At 40.0% G+C, this 23,293-nt stretch overlaps 1 protein-coding gene across 4 annotated transcripts in view; it reads left to right on the top strand.

Annotated features, from left to right (window-relative positions):
• Positions 1–1,948: 1,948 nt before the first annotated feature.
• HECTD2 (HECT domain E3 ubiquitin protein ligase 2) overlaps positions 1,949–23,293 on the top strand; it is a 72,724-nt gene continuing 51,379 nt past the window's right edge. For 3 of the 4 annotated variants that reach the window (XR_006270790.1, XM_043476015.1, XM_043476016.1), the window contains exons 1-2: positions 1,949–2,381; positions 20,967–21,096. Coding sequence is in view for 2 of the 4 variants with exons in the window: in XM_043476015.1 (XP_043331950.1) it covers positions 2,244–2,381; positions 20,967–21,096 (268 nt within the window). In the remaining 2 variants the exon portion in view is untranslated. Of the gene's footprint in view, positions 2,382–18,211; positions 20,181–20,966; positions 21,097–23,293 lie in introns of those variants that run through there. The other variant, XM_043476017.1, reaches the window with a different exon arrangement.

Here is a 23,293-nt window from a genome sequence, read left to right as displayed (position 1 = left end):
AGGAAATCAATCCTGAATATTCACTGGAAGAACTGATGCTGAAGCTGAAGCTCCGATACTTTGGCCACCAGGTGCAAAGAGCCGACTAATTGGCTAACCATCAAAAGACCCTGATGCTGGGAAAGATCGAGGGCGGAAGGGGACAACAGACAATGAGATGGTTAGATAGCATCATTGACTCAATGGACATGAATTAGAGCAAACTCTGGGAGACAGTGAAAGACAAGGAGTCTGGCCTGCCTCAGTCCATGAGGTTGCAAAGAGTCAGACTTTGCAACTGAACAACAATTTGTTCTATCAATATAGCTTGGCAGCACAGACTATCTTGAACTGCAGTTAAAATAAAGCCTTCCATTTATAATATTTCAGTTGCTGCTGTATCAAAAGATCAGAACAATGACCTGCTAAAAGTAGGAAATAATTATATACTCCTCCTATAGGGTGAATATCTCATAGGTTTGAGAAGAAATGAAAATCCTGAAAAAGAATTCAAGAAAAATAGGAGACTGCATCAAAATAATGTGTGTCCGCGTCATTTTCCCTCCAAGACTAATTAGCACTGAAATACTTTTTGCCAACTATATGGCACTTCAAACCTTTTGCTAATGAACATTTAAATAGGTGATGACAGCAACTATATTAAAACTAGAAAGCCCTTCTACAAATGAAAGTTGGAATTTATAATATAGAAGGCAATCCTGAATACTAATTATTATAGTCATTACACGATTAACTTCAGATCTGTTTGTTACAAATTTCTGCGTTTGAAGGAAAAAACATGCAACCTCGTTTCATGGTGCACCATAACTAGTACTCAGTTATGCTAATAATTCTGAATTATGTAAAATAACAGATAACCCAAACATCCTCCCAAAGATGCTTCAGAGATATTTTTAGTTATTTGGATCTGGATATCCATGATTTGAAAATTCACTCATCCTCAAGTAAAATAACAAAGCCGCTACCGAGAAATGTGATGTGACTGTCAAGAATTCCCTGTTTTTAATACACGATGCAGCACATTCTTACTTTCTCCTTTCCCTTAGATCAGCAGGTGTCTCCACAGCTCCAGCAGACTGAGAAAAGGAAAAGGAGGGGGCGGAAAGGAAAGGAAATGTCTGTGTGGCTCGGTCATGGGGGTGGGGATGGGGGATGGTTCAATATCATGATTAAAAGCTTTCCTCCTCACTTTTAAAGTTCGCACCCATATTAACGATCTGACATTAAGGATTGTGCAGCGGAGTTTGGGTCTGTCCATCTGCAACTTATAAAAGGAAACGAACAAGGAAGGGATAGGAGGCAGCAAAGAGATACGGGGAGAGAGCGAGATGTAGGCGCGTGGGGACGGGAAGGGAGAGGCGGATTTGGCAGTCCAAGTAGGGACGGGAAGAACAGGAATGGAAAGTGTGGCCTGGCCGTCCCGCCCTGCGGTGGGGAAGGTGGAGCCCACGGCGTCTCACTTCCCCTCTCCCCGCCTCAGCCTTTTTCTTCGTAGGTGGGGGCTCTTGGGGCATCTACAAAGGGTCGGTCGACTATAAAAGGAAGGTTGTCTCCTGAGGACGCCCAGGCTCGAGACCTCGCTCTTGGGGCAAGCGGGCGAGCGGGGAGGGGTGGCAGGGACAAGCAGCGACCCGAAGGCGACGGTTTTGCGGGCGCTGGAGAGGAAAAATCCCCCCGCGGGTCTAGGCGCCCCAAGTCAGGGCCGTCCGTGCAGAGGAGGCTGCCGCGCTCGCCCCGCCCCACAGAAGCCATTCGGGAACGCTCTATCCCCGCGCGACCTTTGCTGGCTTCGCCTTGTCCCCCAGAGTACCGACCCTCTAGTCCCGACCCCCTCCTCGCCGGTTCGGGCGACGGTCGGCAAACAACATGGCGGCCCGGCTGCGGCGCCTCCTCTCCAGGCCCCCGGGGTTGGTGAGGGTGGCAGCGGCCAGCGTCCGGGACCCGCTACCCGTGAGCCGAGCCGTGGGCGGGGAGGGGGCGACAGGCGAAGAGCTGGCGGGAGCCGCGGGCTGGCTAGCCCAGCGAGCGGGGGCGGGCGCGGGGGCGGGGCGGGACATCCGGGCGCGCGCGCGGCGCGGGCGCGGGCGCGGGCGCGGGCGCGGGCGGGGGCGGAGCGGCGGCGGAGGCTGGACGCGGTGGCCCAGAGCCCTCTCGCGGCCGCGGCGGCAGCAGCGCCAACCCCAGCAGCAGCCTGGCCGCCGCCGCCGCTGCCGCCGCCTCGCACTCCAGCCGCCCGGCCCGACATGAGTGAAGCGGATCGGGTGCCCTCGCCTGCCGCGCTGCCGGCGGTGGCGGCGACTGCGCCCGAGGAGAAGAAAGGGAAGGAACCGGAGCGTGAGAAGCTGCCGCCCATCGTATCGGCGGGCGCCAGTGCCCCTGCGGTAGGTGCCGGGCGGGGGCCGCGGGGAGCCCCGACGGCCGGTCGCCAGGGGGGCGAGGGGCGCCTGGGGACCCGCGTCTCCTCCGGGGGACCCCGGAACCCCCCGGAGAGAAGCGCTCAGGCTGCCCTTCCTCGGGCTGAAATCGAGGAGTTGTGTCTCGAGGACAGCCGTGATCATTTCTCGAGCTGCACCTTCCACCCTCGGGGAATGCCGGGGTGGCCGAGTCAGCTGGCTGTTTTCGGTCATTTTCTGCTTTGGGGGCTTCCCTCTTTCTCTGAGGAAATGACCAGCATTTTGGAGTCGGCATCGTCTCTTGGATGAGGGTAAGGTGTCAGGCAGGCGGGAGTGGGTTTTCCGCTGAGCTGTCTGCCTGCCCTGGGAGAGCGAAGATTTCTCCCCTTTTCTTCGCTTTTTCTTTCCGTTCCCCCTTCAGATTGAACAGGCTCTGAGGCGAGTTTCCACTTAATTGTGACCTTTCGGTTGCTGTCAGGATAGTAGGAGGTAGATGCCTCGGTGATGGGTTTTCTTTTTCATATGGTACAGACATGTGACGTAAGGTGGGGAAGCTTTTTTAACCTTATATTTAAACTCAAGAGATCTAAGCTTCTCGGGGATGATTTCCCAGTTGGATTTTCTTAAGGATTATTTGGAGAGTGCTTTCAGGCTTCAAACTACAGATTGCCGGATGATGTAATGGGACAGCCCCTCTTCCCTACTTTTACTGGTGGTTATGACTGTTTACTTTGGAGCGCGCACACACACAAAATTAGCCTCTGATTTTTTAGTTTTTTAATTTGATCCCATATTTATATACTTCTTGAAACTTAAGTACATTTAAAGAGCATGACTTATGCAGCCTATGTGAAAAAAAATAGTAAAAGTTTAGAGAACATGATACATTTTCCTTATTCCTGGTTGCAATTCATTTCCTAAAACCTCCCTCTTAAATGACTAAGAACTTACTAAAATAGCTAACTCTAATTTAAAATGTTATAGAAATAACGTTTGATTCAGTAGGTTTTTGGGAAATGTCTAAGGATTGTGATAACTGAAAATTGTTAGAACGAGCCCCATACCTTCAATCACAGCAAAGTGTAGACAGTGATAAAAAAGACACTTTAAAAAAATTACTACAGTTGATTGGTAAATTGGAGTTGCAGGTAGAAATTACTTTGGGAAATGCTTTGAAGGAATTTGTCACTCAGCTGCTTGTAGACCCAGTTCTTACTGTTGATTTCTTGGGCTTTCCGAGCTTATCTGGGATGTTCTTAACTGGCAAATAGTGTTTCAGCAGTTTATTTCTAAGTCAGTTTAAAACAATGAATGCATGCATGCTTATAGGAACAGTTGTGTTAATGGGTTTAGGTCCTCAAGTAAAGACACTCCCCAAAACTTATTTATTTCTGTGTAATTGAAAAATCGAAGGCTTAGAATAAAAACTTGGAGAAATTGATGCAATGTGGACATAGGTCTACAGACTATTATCTGAAACCTTGGGGCTTTGAAAGAGAGTTCTTTGGATTTTAGAAAGTTAATTTAGTATATATATATCATGTATAATATCCACAGTGGGGTCCTGGCCAGTTCTTCATAATTAAGCATACTAATAACTCTGCAGTGAGAAGTGTGAGTTGTTCACAATAAATGAGATAATGTCTATCAGTAGCTTCCTATCAGTTCAGCTCAGGTTGGATTGTCAAAAAGTTCAGTTCAGGTACATGTTTAATTACCAAATAAGCTCTTTCAGTATTAAGAGCTTAGAGGATTTCATAAGTGTGAATAAAGGAATATGGGCTTGTACTGCTGGACAGACAGAAGAACAGAGTTCAAAAAGTTTAAGATCTTGAATAAAACCTTGAAAAAACATAGGTTAAGTTAAAAGAGGATGAGAATGAAGACTTGAGATTTTGAAGGCAGTTTCTGGTGCCTTACAAGCAGAGTTGGTAGCATTGTTTTTTGTTTGTTTTAATGACAGGTTTTTATTTTTTAATGGCATTCAGAATTTCAGACTCTTTGAAATGATAGAGTTTGTCATTAGCACTGAGGTTTTGAGTCACTCAGGAGAGAAAAGTTCTCTGGTTTTGCAGCAAGAGTTAGGAGAGCAAGGGGGAGGATGAGAAACTTAGCCAGTAATGAAGACACTTGGTGTGTAGTTGTTAAAGAGAGATTTCTAGATCTGGAATTCTGAGTGATAGCAGTGAAAAGCCTTAGTCAAGAAATTGTGTGCTTGATCCTCCTGAGGGCGAGAAAGCCAGGCAGCCTGGATGACTTCCACGCTCACCGGGGGGACAGAGAAAGACAGCTTGTGGCCTGCTTGGTTCTTTTTCAGCCTCCTTGTGGATCAAATATAGCTTCTGGAGGTTCGCTTAGGAAGCTGAGTACTATCAATTAACTATCTCTTTGAGCTATTTTAGTGATGCTTACTTTTTGTCCCAGGTTAACAGCTCTGTCTCTGTAGATGGAGTTTCTGATTCAATTACTGTAACCTTACAGTACTAACATTTTCCAAAAATCACTTTATTACATTTTTATGAGAGTTTGGAAATAATTTAGAGTGACAGCTCCCTAAAATAAGTAGAAGGCCAGTTTATGATGACCCTGATTACACTTGAAGAGTTGGGACTGTATCCCAGAAATTTTTTTAAAAGGTGCAGGAGTGGGATTGAGGGTGCCAGAAAAAACAACCCTAACGTGATTGATCCTACAACTTCCTAAGCATGCAGGACGTCCATTGCAGCCAGGAAGTGCCTAACACGGTGGTTTCAAACCCGACTGACCACCAGGATCCCTTAGTAGCTTGGTGAAGTCCAGGTTCCTAGATCTCACTTTTGCTCATTGGTTCTCAACTTCTGCTGCATGGGGGAATGGGAACTTTTGAAGCCATCATTGCTCAGGCCCAGATGCAGGCCAATTAGATCAATTTCTGAGAGTAGGGCTCAGGCACCTATTTTTTTTTTTCAATTTCTAGGTGTAGCTAAGATTGAAAATTTATGTTCTGTGTACTGAATTAAAAGTTCCTTGGAGTCTATATTTTAACTCCACTGCCCCAAGTCTGCTTAGTTTATGGAGCAGCATTTGAAATGGAATAGTGAAAGGTACCGGAGAAGGCAATGGCACCCCACTCCAGTACTCTAGCCTGGAAAATCCCATGGACAGAGGAGCCTGGTAGGCTGCAGTCCATGGGGTCGCGAAGAGTCAGACATGACTGAGCGACTTCACTTTCACTTTTCACTTTTATGCATTGGAGAAGGAAATGGCAACCCACTCCAGTGTTCGTGCCTGGAGAATCCCAGGGATGGGGTCGCACAGAATCGGACACGACTGAAGTGACTTAGCAGTAGCAGCAGCAGTGAAAGGTACGGGTTAAGTGAATGAGGCACAACAGAAATCAGGTGTAGTGGGGAATTGAGAGAAATGGCGGGTAAGGTGGTTCCTAGTTAGAGTGGCTCAAGGGCCCAAGATAGAGCCCTCAGAAGCCTGTCAGTGTTTGGGGTTTGGCTTTGCTGTTGTGGAGAAGTGATGCAGGCCCAGAGAGCTAGGGGGAGTAGAAAATATGAAGGACTGATGATGTGAGTATTTACTGAAGTTGACAGATTGGACTGGAGAAGAATATCATAAATTAGTTGCTGATGTAATCTGGAAGTTAGAAAAAATTGGTGAGTGGGGAAGGAGAAAAGGGTCAAAAGAGGAGCAAATAACAGTGATAAGTGAAGATGAGTCTACTTCATCATTTAAATCAGGTGAGATGAGAAGGGGAGATTCTCCATGGCATAGGTTTATGAGAAATGAAGTGGGTTCAAGAAAGAGGTAGACTTTACTTAGGTCAGGGCAATGAAGGGAAATGGAGGAAATCAGTTTAGGATGGAAAGACAAAGTTTGCCCACAGTGAAGGTCAGGAGATTTGTCAAGTAGGGGGAAGGTGAGAGCAAGTCTTGAGGTATGTGGAGAGGATTTGGTAGGAAGTCCAGTAATAAAAATGAGAAGTTTGTACAGCTTCTATCAGGGGTGTGTCACCTGGCTTGATGGATCCGCTGGGCCACAATGTGACTACCAGTTATTGAACCTCTATTATGTTTAGCTTTGGGCTAGATGCTACAGAAAACGCAAAGTTTAAAAAAGAAAAATAGATTCCTGCCTCAGGGTAGGCAGAGCTAACACAGGAAAACCCAACAAAGCAAAGCAATGTGTAAAAGCCACCATGTGCCATAGAAACAATTTGCGCACTAGGAGATCAGAGAAAGGAAATCAGTGCGTGCAGAACTGTGAAGAAAGGCCTTCAAGCAGCGGTAATTATTTAAGCTGGCTGGCCATTGAAGGGTGATAGGATTTGGATGGGCAAAAGCAAGTGGGAAAAGAATGTGAACAAGGCTTAAAGGGAAGAATTAGGGAGTAATAAAGTCAACCCAATGGAAGCATGCTGGCAACTTGTGGGAGGTAAGTGAGATTGCATGGGGGCTGGACCAGATCAGCAGGCAGGGAAGCTGGGACTTTTTTTTTTTTTCTATGCTTCACAGGAAACCATTGGAGTTTCTGGTTTTTTTTTTTCCCCCCATTGGAGTTTCTTAAATAAAAGAACAACAGAATGAAATTAGTGGAAGTGATTAGAGGTAGTTAGACTGGAGGAGGGAGGAGAAAGAGGGCAAGGAAGGAGCTTTGCAGTTCATACAAGAGATGATGGAGCATCCACTAGGGTCATGGTCATGTGATAAGGTGTAAAGGATGGAAGAATCCCTACAAAGTGGAATCTAGTGGAATGAAAGAGAAGGAAGATTAATAAAGGAAAAGAATTCTAAAGTTTGCAGATGAATTCTCTCAGAGGAAAATATTTACATAAAAAGGCAATCCAGCCAACAGCATTCCAAATAAACATATGTATGTGTGAACTTTGATAAAACTTGCCCATATAGGTGTTTGGAAGAGTCTTATTTTTGGAAAATCCTGTACCCTTTCTCAACAAGAGTTGAGATAGGGAGGAACAGAGGTTGTTGTAGTGAAGATGTCTTAAGCAATTTAATAAACCACAGGTATTAAAAAAGTACATCATGTATCCATATGTGAAATACATATAAATAATACAAACAATTGCTACTATTTATTTAGTACCTTCTCTGTGCTAAGCATTGTCCATATGTCTCTCATCTAGTCACTTAGTTCAACCAAAATTCATCACTAACCACTTGATCATTCTAATCATGAGGAAGATTCTGTTCCCAGTTCACACAGACAGGAATCATAGAGTCAGGTTACATATAGTATACCTTGCCAGAGGGTAGAATGGCTAGTAAGGGGCCAGAACTCGGTTTCAGCTGAGACTTTTCTGACTCAAAAAAAAACCCCATGCTCTTTCCCTTACCTCCATGTACTCTCTGTCTGTGGTCAGGGTCCATGTGGTTCAGAGAACCCCCACCTATAGCAGTATTTCTTAGATTAGAAAAGAGCATGTGGTCCAGTGGCAAATTTGTTCAAAACTTTGTTACTAGAGCTAGAACTATCCAGGAGAGAAATATGTATCTGATAATATCAGTTTTCATTATGGTATTAATGTATCATTAAATTCTATGTAAAATAAAGCAATCTCATTAAAGAAGTGATCAAAGAGTCTTAAGACACCGAAAGGGAGGGCTGTAGCTGTATAAATACTTAGCCAGAGTGTGTTTAATTTTGAGTGACTTTTAAAGTCGTTTGTCCACTTTTTTTTTTTTTTAAACTTCGAAGCCATATTGTAGTTGCCTGCTTATCCTCCCTTTCATAATTAGTTCAGGGTGTTAGGACACAAATAATTTGACTATATTTAACAACTGAAGAAAAATGGTCATTGTAAGTTATGAAGCAGAGAACTTCTCAAAGTGTTCAGTATATTGTTATTTAGTTAGGCTGTGTCCAACCCTTCTGCAACCCTATGGACTGTAGCCCTCCAGGCTCCTCTGTCCATGGCATTTCCCAGGTTAGAATACTGAAGTGGGTTGCCATTTCCTTCTCCAGGGGATCTTCCTGACCCAGGGATCGAACCTGAGTCTTTTGCATTGGCAGGCAGATTCTTTACCACTGAGCCAGAAGGGAAGCCTGTCCAATATGATACTGCTTGCTATTTGTAGCTCCCTTTCTAATCTATCCTGTGGCTAAGGTACTTCCCTGTACAACCTTATCTGTAGATATTACCTGCATTATCTGTAGATACTATCTTTACCACTGCACCTCCCTCTTCTTCCTGCACTCCACACACAAGCTCACAAACATGCCCTCTGAATTAAAAGGTATCCTGCGCTCTCTGAAGTCTTCAGGGCTGGGGTATTCCTGGATTCAGAAGAATTTTTTTGAAAGGGAAAAGTAATGGCTTCAGAAAGGAGTACTGCTGGTGTCCCAGGGTAGCAGCTTATTTTGGCATATTGTTTGGAAATTAATTTGCTTATATTTACTTGAATTGAGGAAGAGAGAGTAGAGAAAGATCAACAGAATATGAATAAGGAAGTGGGTGGAGCTGAGAAACCTCTGGAAAATTGGGGTTTTTCTATATTTATTATGAGGATACCTTCTTGCACTTTAAAAATGTTAGACTGCTAAGACTTATGTGAATAACTAGTTGTTGTTAAGTTGATATTTATAACTTGCTAACAGTTTAGTAAGCAGTCAGGAAACATTTTGAGAGGAATAATTATAATAGATGAATGTGCCTTTTAAAAATAGAAATTATTGAAATTTTACTAATTCAGCTTAATTGAAAAATCAGTCTGAAGTTTGAACCTAGTCATTAAAGAAAACATTGTTTCAAATTAACTTGGTTTTGATTCTTTTTTTTTTAAAGAACAATAAATTGAGAATTGAGTTCATCAAATCACACAGTTTAAAAGTAGCATTTTGCTGTATAATGGTAATCTGTTGGTATAATTTATTTTTTTTCCCTATGTTGTAAAATAATAAAATCTCCCAAGATACATTGCCTTCCTGATAAGCAAACACTGAAATTTCCGGGCTCCAGGACTAACATTTCTTTGTATCAAGTAGGGTTAATTTTCAGTTATCAATAAGATCAATTGCATTGTGATTTTTTTGGTGTTAAAATTTTGTTTCAGAATCCCCATCCTTCCTAGTCTCCCTTGAAAATTGTGATTTATATCACTTAAAGAGAACAATTCAACTTGGATTGGTGCCTTTTAGTTGGGGGAAGGAAGGTTCACACCTTGAAAGGAGCCAACTTTTCACATCTTAATAGAAGGAGGTAGAGCACTGATTTTATAACCCAGCATCCTAATAGGGAACTGTGAAAAAACATACAAAAAGAAAAGCAAAATCTCTCTACCTAGGAACAAGGCCTAAAATAGTCTCCTTTGTTAGACCCTAAATAGAGTCGAGGCCTCTCATCTAGTGTGGCCCTAACAGGTAGTTTAGGTCAGTTTATTTTAAAAGTTGGTAAAGCAAAGTATAGTCAATGCTTAAGGGCTTCCCTGGTGACTCTGTTTTAACTTAAAACATATAAATGTACTTTATTCACCAGTCTTCTGATGCTGAAACCTTTGCTTAGTATCTCAGGAAGCCATTCAGTCTTTTGTAGGTTTTTTCTGGGTATCATAGGTATTCCGTGTATTCTGATGGAAGGATTCCTGCTTTATATTAGGAGCAATGAATGTATTGCCAGGCTTCCCAGGTGGCGCAGGAGACATAAGAGACGAGGGTTCAATCCCTGGGTCAGAAAGATGCCCTGGAGGAGGGCATGGCAACCCACTCCAGTGTTCTCGGCTAGAGAATCCCATGGAAAGAGGAGCCAGGCAGGCTATAGGCCATAGGGTCTCAAAGAGTCAGACACTCCTGAACCGACTTGGCACACACAATATGTTGCCAAACTATTTACCTTTGGGTTTGAAAAATAAATTTCACTGAGGTGTGGCCGAAAGTGTAGAAATCACCATTGTCCCTGTATACATATCTGAAATGACCAAAGCAAGAAACTCAGATTTTATTCCTTCAGATATCTTTGGTTCTTCATCCACATATTATACCCTGTTTACATTTGCTACATCAGATCTTTTTCTCCAGAATGATGCAGAGAAATGATGAATCAAAATAATAATTCTGTCCTGTTTCCTAAGATTGTATGTTGGATTGGACCTAGTTTAGGAAAGTATGTTTTCATTTATATCAGCTCTGTCCAGTAGAAATATAATGTGAACCACATATGTAATTTTAATTTTTCTAATAGCTAATTAAAGGCAATAAAAAGAGGTAAAATAAAATTTAATAGCATATTTTTTAATTCTGTATATCCAGAAACTTAACCATTTCAACATTTAATCAGTATGGACACTTAATATTTTACCTCTTTTTCATACTAAGTCTTTGAAAACTGTGTATTTTACACTTACTAGCACATTTTCAAGTTCTCAACAGCCACATGTGGCAAATGCTTGTATTAGAGCAGATTTAAATGTTGTCTTCTTGTTCTCCCAAGATTTCGTAGATTCATTCTTAGCACTGATTACTGTTTATTCCTACTATAGCAGTCCTCAACATGTAATCCTCAGTATCCTTTAAGATGTCCATGAAGTCAGCACTGCCTTTGTAATGATAGTGGGATGTTATTTGTGTTGTCTTGTTCTCACTCCTTCTCTCTAGTGTACAGTGTAGTTTTCTATGTGACAGATGATATTGCAACAAATTGAATGCAGAAACAAATATAAAAGTCGTTTTGCGAAATGTAAACCATGTCACTCTTCTCACTGATTTCTGTTTGTTGGGAAAATAGTTGTTGTCCGTAAATGGATTTATTGCTATTTAAGCAGGAATGAGTACATACATATAATAATTTTTAAGAATGTAAAGAGGTCCTGAAACCAGAAAGCTTGAAAACCACTATGCTAATGTATCTAGAATTTCCTTTGTATTATTACCATTAGTGCTTTTTGTTCTGTATTACCGATGACAGGTATTCCACATAAGTGAATTTCCCAGCTAGCCAACGGGTAGCTAAAATGGGTATTTTAGAATACCCGTTTATTTATTGCATGAAGCATTTTCTGAAATATGTACATCTCTTCTCAAATAAAAGCTACTGAACATAATTTAACATATGCTGGTGACTGGATCCTGCATGACAACTTTGTATCACCAGCCAAACCAGACAGCTCTATGTAGAATCCATCTACCTGTGCATTTGTGTGTGTTATCTCTATAGTAAATAAAACTTCTGTCAATCTGACCTATATAATAGCTAGAATACAGCATTAATTTTCACTTGATATGGTTTAAAATGCTAACATGTCCAGCTGTTTGCGAAGCTAGCAATTTAAAATATGTTTGCTCTTCAGTCGCTAAGTCACGTCAACTCTTTGTGACAACATAGACTGCAGCATGGCAGGCTCCTCTGTCCTCCACCATCTCCCAGAGTTTGCTCAAGTTGATATCCATTGAGTTGGTGATACTATCTAACCATCTCATCTTCTGTCGCCCTCTTCTCCTCCTGCCCTCAATCTTTCCCAGCTTTGGGGTCTCTTCCCGTGAGTCAGCTCTTCACCTCAGGTGGCTGAAGAATTGGAGCTTCAGCTTCAGCATCAGCCCTTCCAATGAATATTCAGTTTATTTCCTTTAGGATTGACTGGTTTGATCTCCTTGCTGTCCAAGTGACTCTCAAGAGTTTCCTCCAGCACCACAATTCAAAAGGATCAATTCTTTAGCACTCAGCCTTCTTTATGATCCAGCTCTCACATCCTTATATGACTACTGGAAAAAGCTCAGCTTTGACTATATGGACCTTTGTCAGTAGAGGGATGTCTCTCTGAATATGCTGTCTACATTTGTCATAGCTTTTCTTCCAAGGAGCAAGCATCTTTTAATACCATAGCTGCAATCACTGTCTGCAGTGATTTTGGAACCCAAGAAAATAAAATCTGTCGCTACTTCCACTTTTTCCCCATCTATTTGCCATGAAGTGATGGCACTGGATGCCATGATCTTAGTTTTTTAATGTTGAGTTTCAAGCCAGGTTTTTCAGTGTCCTCTTTCACCCTCATCAAGAAGCTCTTTAGTTCCTCTTTACTTTCTGCCATTAGAGTGGTATCGTCTGCATATGTGATGTTGATATTTCTCCCGGCAATCTTGATTCCAGTTTGTGATTGATCCAGTCCTGCGTTTTGCATGATGTACTCCGCATAGAAGTTAAATAAGCAGGGAGACAATATGCAGCCTTGGCGTGCTCCTTTCCCAGTTTTGAACCAGTCTGTTGTTCCATGTCTGGTTCTAACTGTTGCTTCTTGACTTGCATATATGTTTCTCAGGAGACAGGGACAGTGGTCTGGTCTTCCCATCTCTAAGAATTTTCCACTGTTGTGATCCACACAGTCAAAGGCTTTAGCATAAATAGTCAATGAATGTTAGGAATAATGTATTTTGTAAACAGTACAAAATAATAAATTGTGTATACAATTTAAAATATTTCACCTCAAAGATCTATAGTGAGAGATATATATAGTGAGATATATAGTGAGAAATATAGTGAGATATTTTGGTTTTAAAAAGTGTTTCATGATGGAACAGCTGCTGCTGCTGCTAAGTCACTTCAGTCGTTGCCGGAGCCTGCCGGCAAACGAATCGGTCACGGACGCAATCGCCGAAATACCTAAGAAAATAAAGACTCGGAAAGATGGGGTTGAGAGGGACGGAGTCAGCTCTTGACTGAAACCGACAACTGACAACTTTATTGAGGGGTAACATACATATATATGCTAACAGGACTCACTAAATTTAGATCAAGGACATGTATACATGCAGAATCGCGGGCATTAGTCTTCGCTCAGGAATTTTATCTCAACTCTTTAAGACTAGCAGAGCAAGGGACTGGCGTCTTAGTATGATTACAATCAGTTAAAGATTACCTAAAGATTACCTAGACATAAACCATAAACAGGAGCCTGACAATCTCGTCAGGAAAATGGGTAAAAGGTCGCTACAGCAATTTCCTTGAGGGAGGTAAGAAAGGCCAACCTGCACTTTAATAAATCAGGGGTGGCGGGACAGAGAGGGACCTCTTGATCTCTCTCAGGGCCAAGAAGGAGCCTGAGTAGCCAGGCCGGCTCCCCGCAAGTCGTGTCAGACTCCATGCGACCCCATAGACGGCAGCCCACCAGGCTCCGCCGTCCCTGGGATTCTCCAGGCAAGAACACCGGAATGGGCTGCCTCTTCCTTCTCCAATGTATGAAAGTGAAAAGTGAAAGTGAAGTTGCTCAGTTGTGTCCGACTCTTTGCGACCCCATGGACTGCAGCCTACCAGGCTCCTTTGTCCATGGGATTTTCCAGGCAAGAGTGCTGGAGTGGGGTGCCATTGCCTTCTCTTCATGATGGAACAGAGCCAGCAGTTATTCTTTTATCAAAGATTGGTTTAGGAAATACCTAGTGGTTAGGACTCAGCTACTTCCACTACAGGAGGCACAGGTTCAATCCATCGCCAGGAAGCTATGATCCCACATGCTGTGCACTGTGACCAAAAAAAAAAAAAAGATTGGTTTAGAATGTGAATGAAAATGTTTTATTTTCTAAGGCAGCTTTTGGTGAAATAGTAGATGACCAAAGTTAATTTTATCAGAATTTTGAATATAAAAAGAACTTGGTATTCAATATAAAATATAAAAGCTATGATGGAAAACTATGGGTATCCTTCTTATTGACCTCTAATAGAAAAATATGATAAATCAGAAATTTAACTCAGATGTAGTCTATTCCTCAATAAATGTTGAAAGTAGGAGCTCATGTATTAAAACTTAAAATAAGGTCAACAGTATTTAATTATAGATTAACAGGGCAAAACAGGTATTCCATTTAATTTAATTCTATTTAATTTTTTGAAATTATATTTAATTTCTTGAAACTATTATAATCTTACATATAATCTGTGTGATTATATAGTCAAAAGGACCATTGAGGTCTATGTTAGCACTTGAAATAAGTATGATCTTTGATTAGTTTTGCAATTACCACATAAAATTTTTCAGCTGTTTGTTAAACTCATGGTCAGCCTCTACCTAGAGAGAGAGTCAAGTCTTATTTATTAACGCTAGGTGTATTTTGAGTTTTTCTCCTCAGTGAATTCTCAGCATCTCTTTCCTTCCATGTTCCCTATTTGTACTTCTTCTTCCTCTGTAACAGCTGGTTGGGTATCCTGCTACTATCTATTCTTCAACACATGCAGCCCACTGTTTGGAGGCTGGCCACATTCCAGGATGTCATCTCTAGTGTGTTACTTCCTTAGGACTCATAGACAACAGTTGCTCACAGACAAAACTCCTCGGGGAACCAGATGTAATAATGGTGGTAGATCCAATTCTTAGAAGACTTATAATGTTCCCTAACCTTTAATTTACTCATGTTCTAATAGCACTCAATAGCATCTTGATCCTCTAGTTTTTAATCAGTTTACCATCATACAGCATGTGACCCTGCATTCTCATGGAAGTATTAGGCTATGGGAAGGTTTCTCTTGTGCAAGCTAGTGTGGGGCAACTGCTATTTTGAGAGTTTGTTCTTATTTATCTGTAGTACACTGTCAACCTGTGAAATTGTCCATGATTTATTTCCTGTCATCTCAAGTGTGAAGTATCAAGGACACAGTCATCTTATAAGCAAGAGACATTAGACAAAGGATTTTTTTTCTCATGTTAAGCTTTCTTGATCACAAGGAACAGAAAATCAGGCCATATATGCTTCCTTTTGGAAAAGGGGGATTTATGGAAATAACATCCATGGATAGAACCAGAAGGCAGGCAGGAACAGAGACCAGCTGCTCTCTGTGCACCTGCTATTCTCTCATTCTTGGCTGCTTGCTCTTTTCCATATTCCTCCATCTGAAATCTGGAAAGACCTCCTCTGATTGACATATTAGGAAGCATCAATGTCCTGTATGCCAGGCCACCTAATGTGTGGCCACCCAATCGACAGATGGCTGCCTTTTGGTTGAGTGCCTGTCTCTGCTCCAATCTTTGGCCTTTGCTGCACAAAGAATAGCAGTAATGCTCTGGGGTGGATAGAAGCGAACCCTGTATTTGGCAGACATGATAACATGCTCAGCGTATCTTTCCTCACTTCTTTGTACCCTTCCAGCCACTTTGTACCCTTCCATAAAGCTTCTGGACAGAGCAAATCCTACGCAGTGCTTTCACCTCCTGACTTCCCATTCGTTTGCCAATCTATTTCATACAGTTTCTGCCACCATCAGTGGCAGTTTCTCCCCGGAATCTGTTGTCTCCTTCGTCCCCAAGATTTCACAGCTGCACATTCTAGTAGACACACTTTAGACCTAGCCACTGTTCATTATTCATCATTGCTGACCACCTTTTTTTTGATGATCCTTCCTTCATTTTTAACACATGAACTTCTTTTAGATTTCTTATCTTTTTTGGTCATTCATTCTTCATGTTCTTTGTCAGCTCATGTCATATTTGCCAGTGTTTCCATGATTTTGCCCTTATACTACTTTTGCATAGCAGTTGCTACATGACAGTAGTATAATGATAACCCTGTCAGCTAGAAAAATTACATTATTTTGGCATGAGATGCATACTTTTGCCTAGTGACCGTTGGTTCCTTTTCTAGTCATCCCACAAATACGTTTATATAGCGTAGTCTAGAATTTTCTTCAGTTTGGTCGCTCAGTCGTGTCTGACTCTTTGCAACTCCATGGACTGCAGCACGCCAGGCCTCCCTGTCCATCACCAACTCCCAGAGTTTACTCAAATTCATGTCCATTGAGTTGGTGATGCCATCCAACCATCTTATCCTCTGTCTTCCATGTCTCCTCCCACTTTCAATTTTCCCCAGCATCAGGGTCTTTGCCAGTGAGTCAGTTCTTCCCATCATGTGGCCTCAGTATTGGAGTTTCAACTTCAAAATCAGTCCTTCCAATGAATATTCAGGACTGATTTCCTTTAGGATGCACTGGTTGGATCTCCTTGCAGTCCAAGGGACTCTCAAGCGTCTTCTCCAACACCACAGTTCAAAAGCATCAATTCTTTGGCACTCAGCTTTCTTTATAGTCCAACTCTCACATCCATACATGACTACTGGAAAAACCGTAGCTTTTACTAGATGGACCTTTGTTGGTGAGGTAATGTCTGTACTTTTTAATATGCTGTCCAGGTTGGTCATAACTTTCCTTCAGAGGAGTAAGCATCTTTTAATTTTATGGCCGCAGTCACCATCTGCAGTGATTTTGGAGTCCAGAATATAAAGTCTGCCACTGTTTCCATTGTTTCCCCATCTATTTGCCATGAAGTGATGGGACCAGATGCCATGATCTTAGTTTTCTGAATGTTGAGTTTTAAGCCAGATTTTTCACTCTTCTCTTTAACTATCATCAAGAGGCTCTTTAGTTCTTTGCTTTCTGCCATAAGTGTGGTGTCATCTGCATAACTGAGGTTATTGATATTTCTCCCAGCAGTCTTGATTCCAGCTTATGCTTCATCCAGCCCAGCGTTTCTCATGATGTACTTTGCATATACGTTAAATAAGCAGGGTGACAATATACAGCCTTGACATACTCCTTTCCTGATTTGGAAACAGTCTGTTGTTCCATGTCCAGCTCTAACTGTTGCTTCTTGACCTGCATACAGATTTCTCAGGAGGCAGGTAAGGTGGTCTGGTATTCCTATCTCTTTAAGAATTTTCCACAGTTAGTTGTGATCCACACAGTCAAAGGCTTTGGCATAGTCAATAGTCTTTAATCATATGCCTTCTTCTTTATGGTGAGGTGTCAAAGTATTTTTCCTGAAATTTGAAATAAAGCAGTTTACATTGTTCATTTCATTTATTTTATAATTTATCTAAGGGTTCTCTGATTCTCATTATGACCTGAAATAACTCTTGCTATTTTGCAGTAACTTTGGCCCAGGTTGTCATTCTTCTTCATTTCCTTTAACCCCTTTCTCAGTTCAGACTTATTTCTCCCAGTAAGTAGACCTGATGTATCTTTCTGGTATTGCTCCCCTTCAATCTTTTCCCTACACCTACTGACAGTGATTTTCCAAAGATACAGATATAATTATGTCACGCCCTTCTTACAAGTCCTCCACAACTGTTCCCTATCCCCTTCCAGGATAGAATCTATATGCCCTGTCCTGAGGGCTTCATAGTATTATCCCTGCCTATCTTTCCAGTCTCACCTCACTGGACCATTCTCCCTTTCTGATTCTGTACTGCAACTACACTGCTCTTTAAATCCTCTAAGTTGCACAGTCTTAGATAACATCAGTGACAGTTATCAATGAAAAAACCTTTGGTATATTAATTTATTGTAAATATTTACAGCTAAGTTAACAAACTTCTGGGCTTCTCTGGTGGGTCAGTGGTAAAGAACCCACCTGCCAATTCAGAAGATGTAAGTTCGATCCCTGGGTCAGGAAGATCCCCTGGAGAAGGAAATGGCAACACACTCAGTATTCTTGCCTGAAAAATCCCATGGACAGGGGAGCCTGGTGGGCTACAGTCCATGGGGTTACAAAGAGTTGGACGCAACTTAGTGACTAAACAACAACAACACAACAAAGTTCCAAGGGGCCATTCATTGACCTCATTTTATAGATTGGTTACTTTTATCAACTCTCATGCATAAATGAAATAAATGTATATCAAATTTGACGTTCATTCCCATTATTATTTAAGATGTTTTGATAGGACAAAACATGCAAATAAACAAACTTGGCCCCAGAAGTTAATACAGTTCTTAAGTATCATAATATTTATAGCAAGGAATGATAATACTTTTTCAAATGTATGGGTTATTTTATTTTTCTAATCAGTTCTGTGAACGTGAGCATAATGTTTTAATTTACCAAAGTTATGCAAAGTATGTAATTTACTAAGACTTTTATAGAAAAGTATTGTGTATCACTCTTTTTTTTTTTTTGCATATCGCTCTTTTATTAATCTTTTTCTCCGATTTTGTCTCTCCTCCTTGGGAATCTATATTAGAACTGATAGTTGTTAAATGCTTTTGTTGATTCAATCAGTTACTTGTGGGTTTTTTAATTATTATTTGAAGATTCCACAAGTGAATCAAGCAATGTTCTCTGGAATCTCTTATTATTAAGAAGGGGTAGAGGAAAGAGGAGGAAAATAAAATATTGAGCCTTTCCCAGATTTCTGGAATATCAGAGGCCCTAAAGTACAGTTAGTTTTTCCACTTACGTTGATTTCCTCTGGTTAGGTGAGTTGCTCCCAAAGCTGTTAAATTTCATTCAGCATACATCTATAAAAGTAGAGAAGAGAATATCAGCCACAAGGGTTGTGAAAACAGGCTGATATATGGAACACACTTACTGTCTCACGCTCAGCTCTTAATAAGTGATAGCTACTGTAGTGAGCAAGGTCATTCAGACTAGTTTGAATTCCCACTTTCCAGCTCTGTGAACTTTGGTGTGGTACTTCAGTTTCCTCATTTGTAAAATGGGGTGTAAATATATAACTCATAGAAATGTTATATTAAAGCACCTGTTATAATTAGTAGTATGCATATGCTGCTGCTGCTAAGTCACATCAGTTGTGTCCGACTCTGTACAACTCCACAGATGGCAGCCCACCAGGCTTCTCTGTCCCTGGGATTCTCCAGGCAAGAATACTGGAGTGGGTTGCCATTTCCTTCTACCAAGCACTCAATACATGACTTGTTTTAAGTGTTATTGTCACAAGAGTAATCATTTATGGAACATCCAGCGTGTCATAGGCTCTGTACAAGATCCTTGTTGCTACTGTCTGTGATTCTGAAACTTCAGGCTCATATCCTACATCTGTTAGAAGAAGACTTTATTTCGGTTGTTTAACTTTTGTAGGCTGGATCATATAGGCTAATCCTAACAGAAATACTGATTCAGACTTCACTGAGCCTAAATCTAGCCAAAAAGCAAACAAGCTAACAAACAACAACCAAAAAAAAACCCGTTTTCTGTGAGCAGCCAAAGATGTTGCGTACACAGAATTGCATACATGTACTTTCCTTATGGAAGCATTCTTCAAGTTCTTATTTAGTGCCCATCACATTTTTGTCACTTGTTAGCTGAATGACTTTAGGTGAGTCTCAATCCTGTTTTCCTCATCTGTGAAATAAAGGGGTTATATAGCTAATTTCTAAAAAGTCTCAAGACTAGAAACTTTTAAATTCTGTGTATCTGATTTTTTTCTGGGTTATTTTCTATACTCATCTCTTTAAAAGAAAAATAAATTTACTCTGAAGTGTAAGATCTGGGCACAGGATTCACTGGATGTCAAGCTCTGTGATGAATAAGAAATTTCAAGTCCAACATGAAGGACCAGTATATAAACAATTATAATTTCAGTGGAATAAGTTAAGTAAATCCCAAGCATAAATAAGAGTGATTGATTTTTCTGGAAATGGGGGCCACCAGAAAATGCTTTGCAGAGAAGTTATAACAGAATGGGTTAGACTGCATTTACAAGTTGTCCCAAAGTTCAGTGTTTGAAAATTCTAAAGGTGCATTTATTGTTAATTGTATAAGCCGCTGTTGGTCATCAGTGCCTCTGCTCCACGTAGCTATTTGGGGACATGAGCCAATGGATGCTCTCACATCTCGGCTCGTAGCCTCTGTGATTGTCACAGTGAGAGGAGAAAAAGGAGCTGGTGATTTTACCACCAGCCTTAAATGCATTAGTACTTTCTGGTACACAGATGGCCAACATCACCTTGACTTGTAGCCTCTTAGAATTAATCAGATAGTTTCATTTAGCTGTAAGAGAGTGGGTGATATGGGAGAGTAAATATTTGGTGAGTGTATATTTTTGCTACATGGCACCTGAGCTAATTCTGAAAAGGTAAGTGAAAATCAGTCTGGTAAATGTAGAAGAAAATGAAAAAGAAACTCTCTCCTCTGAAGGCAAAGAAATTACATACCTTTAGTGTAAAAAAGTGAATGTTAGGGAAGAATTTAACTACTATGTTTGGTTAAGCATCTGGAAACTGGAATATAGTGTAAGTTGTAAAGAGCTGAGAACTGAGAGTAAGCCCTGAGCTAGCTTTATAACTGAGTATTGAACTGGTAATGTGATTTTATTTATAATTAAAGTGCACATTGATTATATATTATGAATTTTATAGGTATTATTTTGTGGAAAGTACGTTAATGGATAGATTCTATGCTATAGGAAGATTGCTCTGTTATTTGCACTTAAGTTGCTTAGCCCTATTTTTTTTTTAATCCCCTTATACTGAAAGTCCGATCACATATTTAGAGAGAAATGAACTCTAAAGGGTTTATCTTTTTACCTGAGCTTTTAAAGTTGCATCATAAGACAAGAAAACTCATTGCTTTACACACATTATCTCAGGTAAACCTCACAATAACCCTGTGAGAAAGGTACTGTTATTATCCCCACTTCCAAACTCTGTCAATTTATAAGCCATTAGATGGTATGACTATTTTCATTTTATACTTAAAACAATTTGGTCCTAGAAAAGGTAAGTCAATATTATATACATGTTTTATCTATCATGCATCTGTTATCAAACTAAAATCTTTATTTTAAATGTTTATGATTTTTACAGTAAAATTAGATATGCCTAGTAGGAATTATGCTGCAGTGTTACTTTTCTATTTTTAGGGTTTGGACAGAGGATTCAAAGGCCAGATTTCTACTTTCAGCAGTGTTATTTCAACTGTTAACCAAAAGAAAGAAGCCACTGAAAACAGAAGTTCACCCACACATCTTGTTTTCCCTAACATCAAGAATGGTAAAAGATTTTAAAATTTAAAAATAAATGTAATTACAATTATTAAAAGTATACACAGTCTATATATCTTGGCTGAAAGTATATTAATGAAATATTAAATAAGTAGATTTTAACTTATGGTTGCTGAGGGGAAGAATGGAGGAGAGAGATAAGTGCTTTGGAGTGAACATGTACACACTGCTACTATTTAAAATAGGTAACCAATATGGACCTACTTATAGCACAGAGAACTCTGCTCAATGTTATGTGGCAGCCGGGATGGGAGGGGATTTGGGGGGAGAATAGATACATGTGTATGTATGTCTGAGTCCCTTTCTTGTCCACCTGAAGCTATCACAATATTGTTAACCGGCTATGCTCCAACATTAAAAAAATTTTTTTAAGTAGATTTTAATTATTCAGCATTGTTCTGCTAGGTCTGGTTAGTCAAAAGCTCTACAAATATTTACAGAAAGGAGCAAAATCATTATATTTAGGTAATTGTTACCTAGAATAAGAGAATGACATACAAAATTCATAAATAAGAACGTATGGTTAGGGAGCCTGACACAATAAAAATATATAAAAACTAAATAGATTTCCTTTAGCAGTAATCAATTAGAAGACTTGATGAAAAATATATGACAATATTTAGAAATAAACCAAAGAGAAAGTGGGCAAAACCTATACGAAATAAGCCTGTAAAATTTGATCAAAAAGCTAAAAGATGATTTTAATGGAAAATCTTAAATAACGTAGAGCTATCAGCTACACCAATTTGTTCTCTAACATTTGATGAATTTTTCAACAGTTTTTTAGGAGAAAACTTAAGAAAATGATGCATGCTCTATTTGATCTATATGAATAAAGAAGAGGGTATAAGAAAAAGTAACGAAGGATCCCATTCCTTTGTTGTAACATATATTATAAAGCTGCACTAGTGATACTACCAAGGTAGTCAAATAGATGGAAATGGATCAGTAAAACATATTGTATATACAGGATATTAAATTACTTAAAAAAAAACCAGAATTATGGAAACTTTCCAACTTTTGGAAAATAGTAACTTTAAATTTTTAAAAACTACTAAAGTACTAGAAGAAAGCACAGGAAGTTGTTTTTATAATAAATTTTTGGCACAATGACAATGCCAGCAGCCATAAAACAAACAAAAAAATCAATGTTTGCAGGATAAGAAAATTTAAAACTTCTGTAGAAATTTTATAAGATCATAAACAAAGTAAGATGTCATAGTCAGTGAAAAATAAATTCTTGTATCATAGAGATCATTAACAGATCAGTAAAATGAACATTCCAGGAGGAAAAAAAAAAGGCAAAGGGTATGAACAGACCAATCCAAAAAGGAAATATGAACAATTAATACACATGTGAAAGGAGGCTCAGTCTCACTAGTATTAAAGAAGTACAGATTAAAATAAGGAGTTAACATTTCCCTACCTAGTGGCAGAGAAAGAAGACATGTGTATCTGTAGTCTTGTCTGTGGCATGTGAAAATTGGCACTTTTATTGAGTAGAGGGCTTGGAAATTGATACAGCTTTTCTGGAGAGCAAACTATTTGACATATATTCAAATTTTAAAATATTCATGTACTTACTGACCCAGTATTCCATTTCTAGGAATTTATTCTAAGGAAATAATATATGTTGAAAGACATATGGATAAAATGTTTACAATAGTGGTATTTGAAAGCTATCTGAATAAACTGGTTGACTAAATTGTGGTAATCCATATTATAAATACCATGCATCTATTAAGAGAAATATGACATGTATATAAATTTTCTAGGAGAAATACAATACATTGTCAAATGAAAAATGCAAGTTACACATTAGTAGGTAGAATATGACTCCAGTTTTTTAAAGTGTGGGTAAACCTTTTAGGCTTCTTTGAGCAGATAAAGAGGTGTGGAAGGATGACTACCAACCTGTCTGTGGTTTCCTCAGAAAAGTAGGACTGGGTGGATATTAGTAATATGTTCTGTTTCTTTATATAACCCTATATTGTTTTATCACAGGAATCATACATTACTTGCACAATTTTAAGTGCCCCTTACCCTGTAATGAAACAGATCGGCAAAGGTTTAAATGTCCCTCACACCTGAACAAAACAAAACAAACCTCAAAATGTTTAAGGGCCTTGTTCCTGGTAAATTGCCTATGCCTGTAAGCTGCAGTCCATGGGGTCACAAAGAGTCGG

The sequence above is a fragment of the Cervus canadensis genome, chromosome 8 (assembly GCF_019320065.1).
Source record: "Cervus canadensis isolate Bull #8, Minnesota chromosome 8, ASM1932006v1, whole genome shotgun sequence".
NCBI classification, from domain to species: domain Eukaryota; kingdom Metazoa; phylum Chordata; class Mammalia; order Artiodactyla; family Cervidae; genus Cervus; species Cervus canadensis.
Note: the sequence above shows the minus strand (reverse complement) of the source record. Positions and strands in the feature narration are given on the sequence as shown.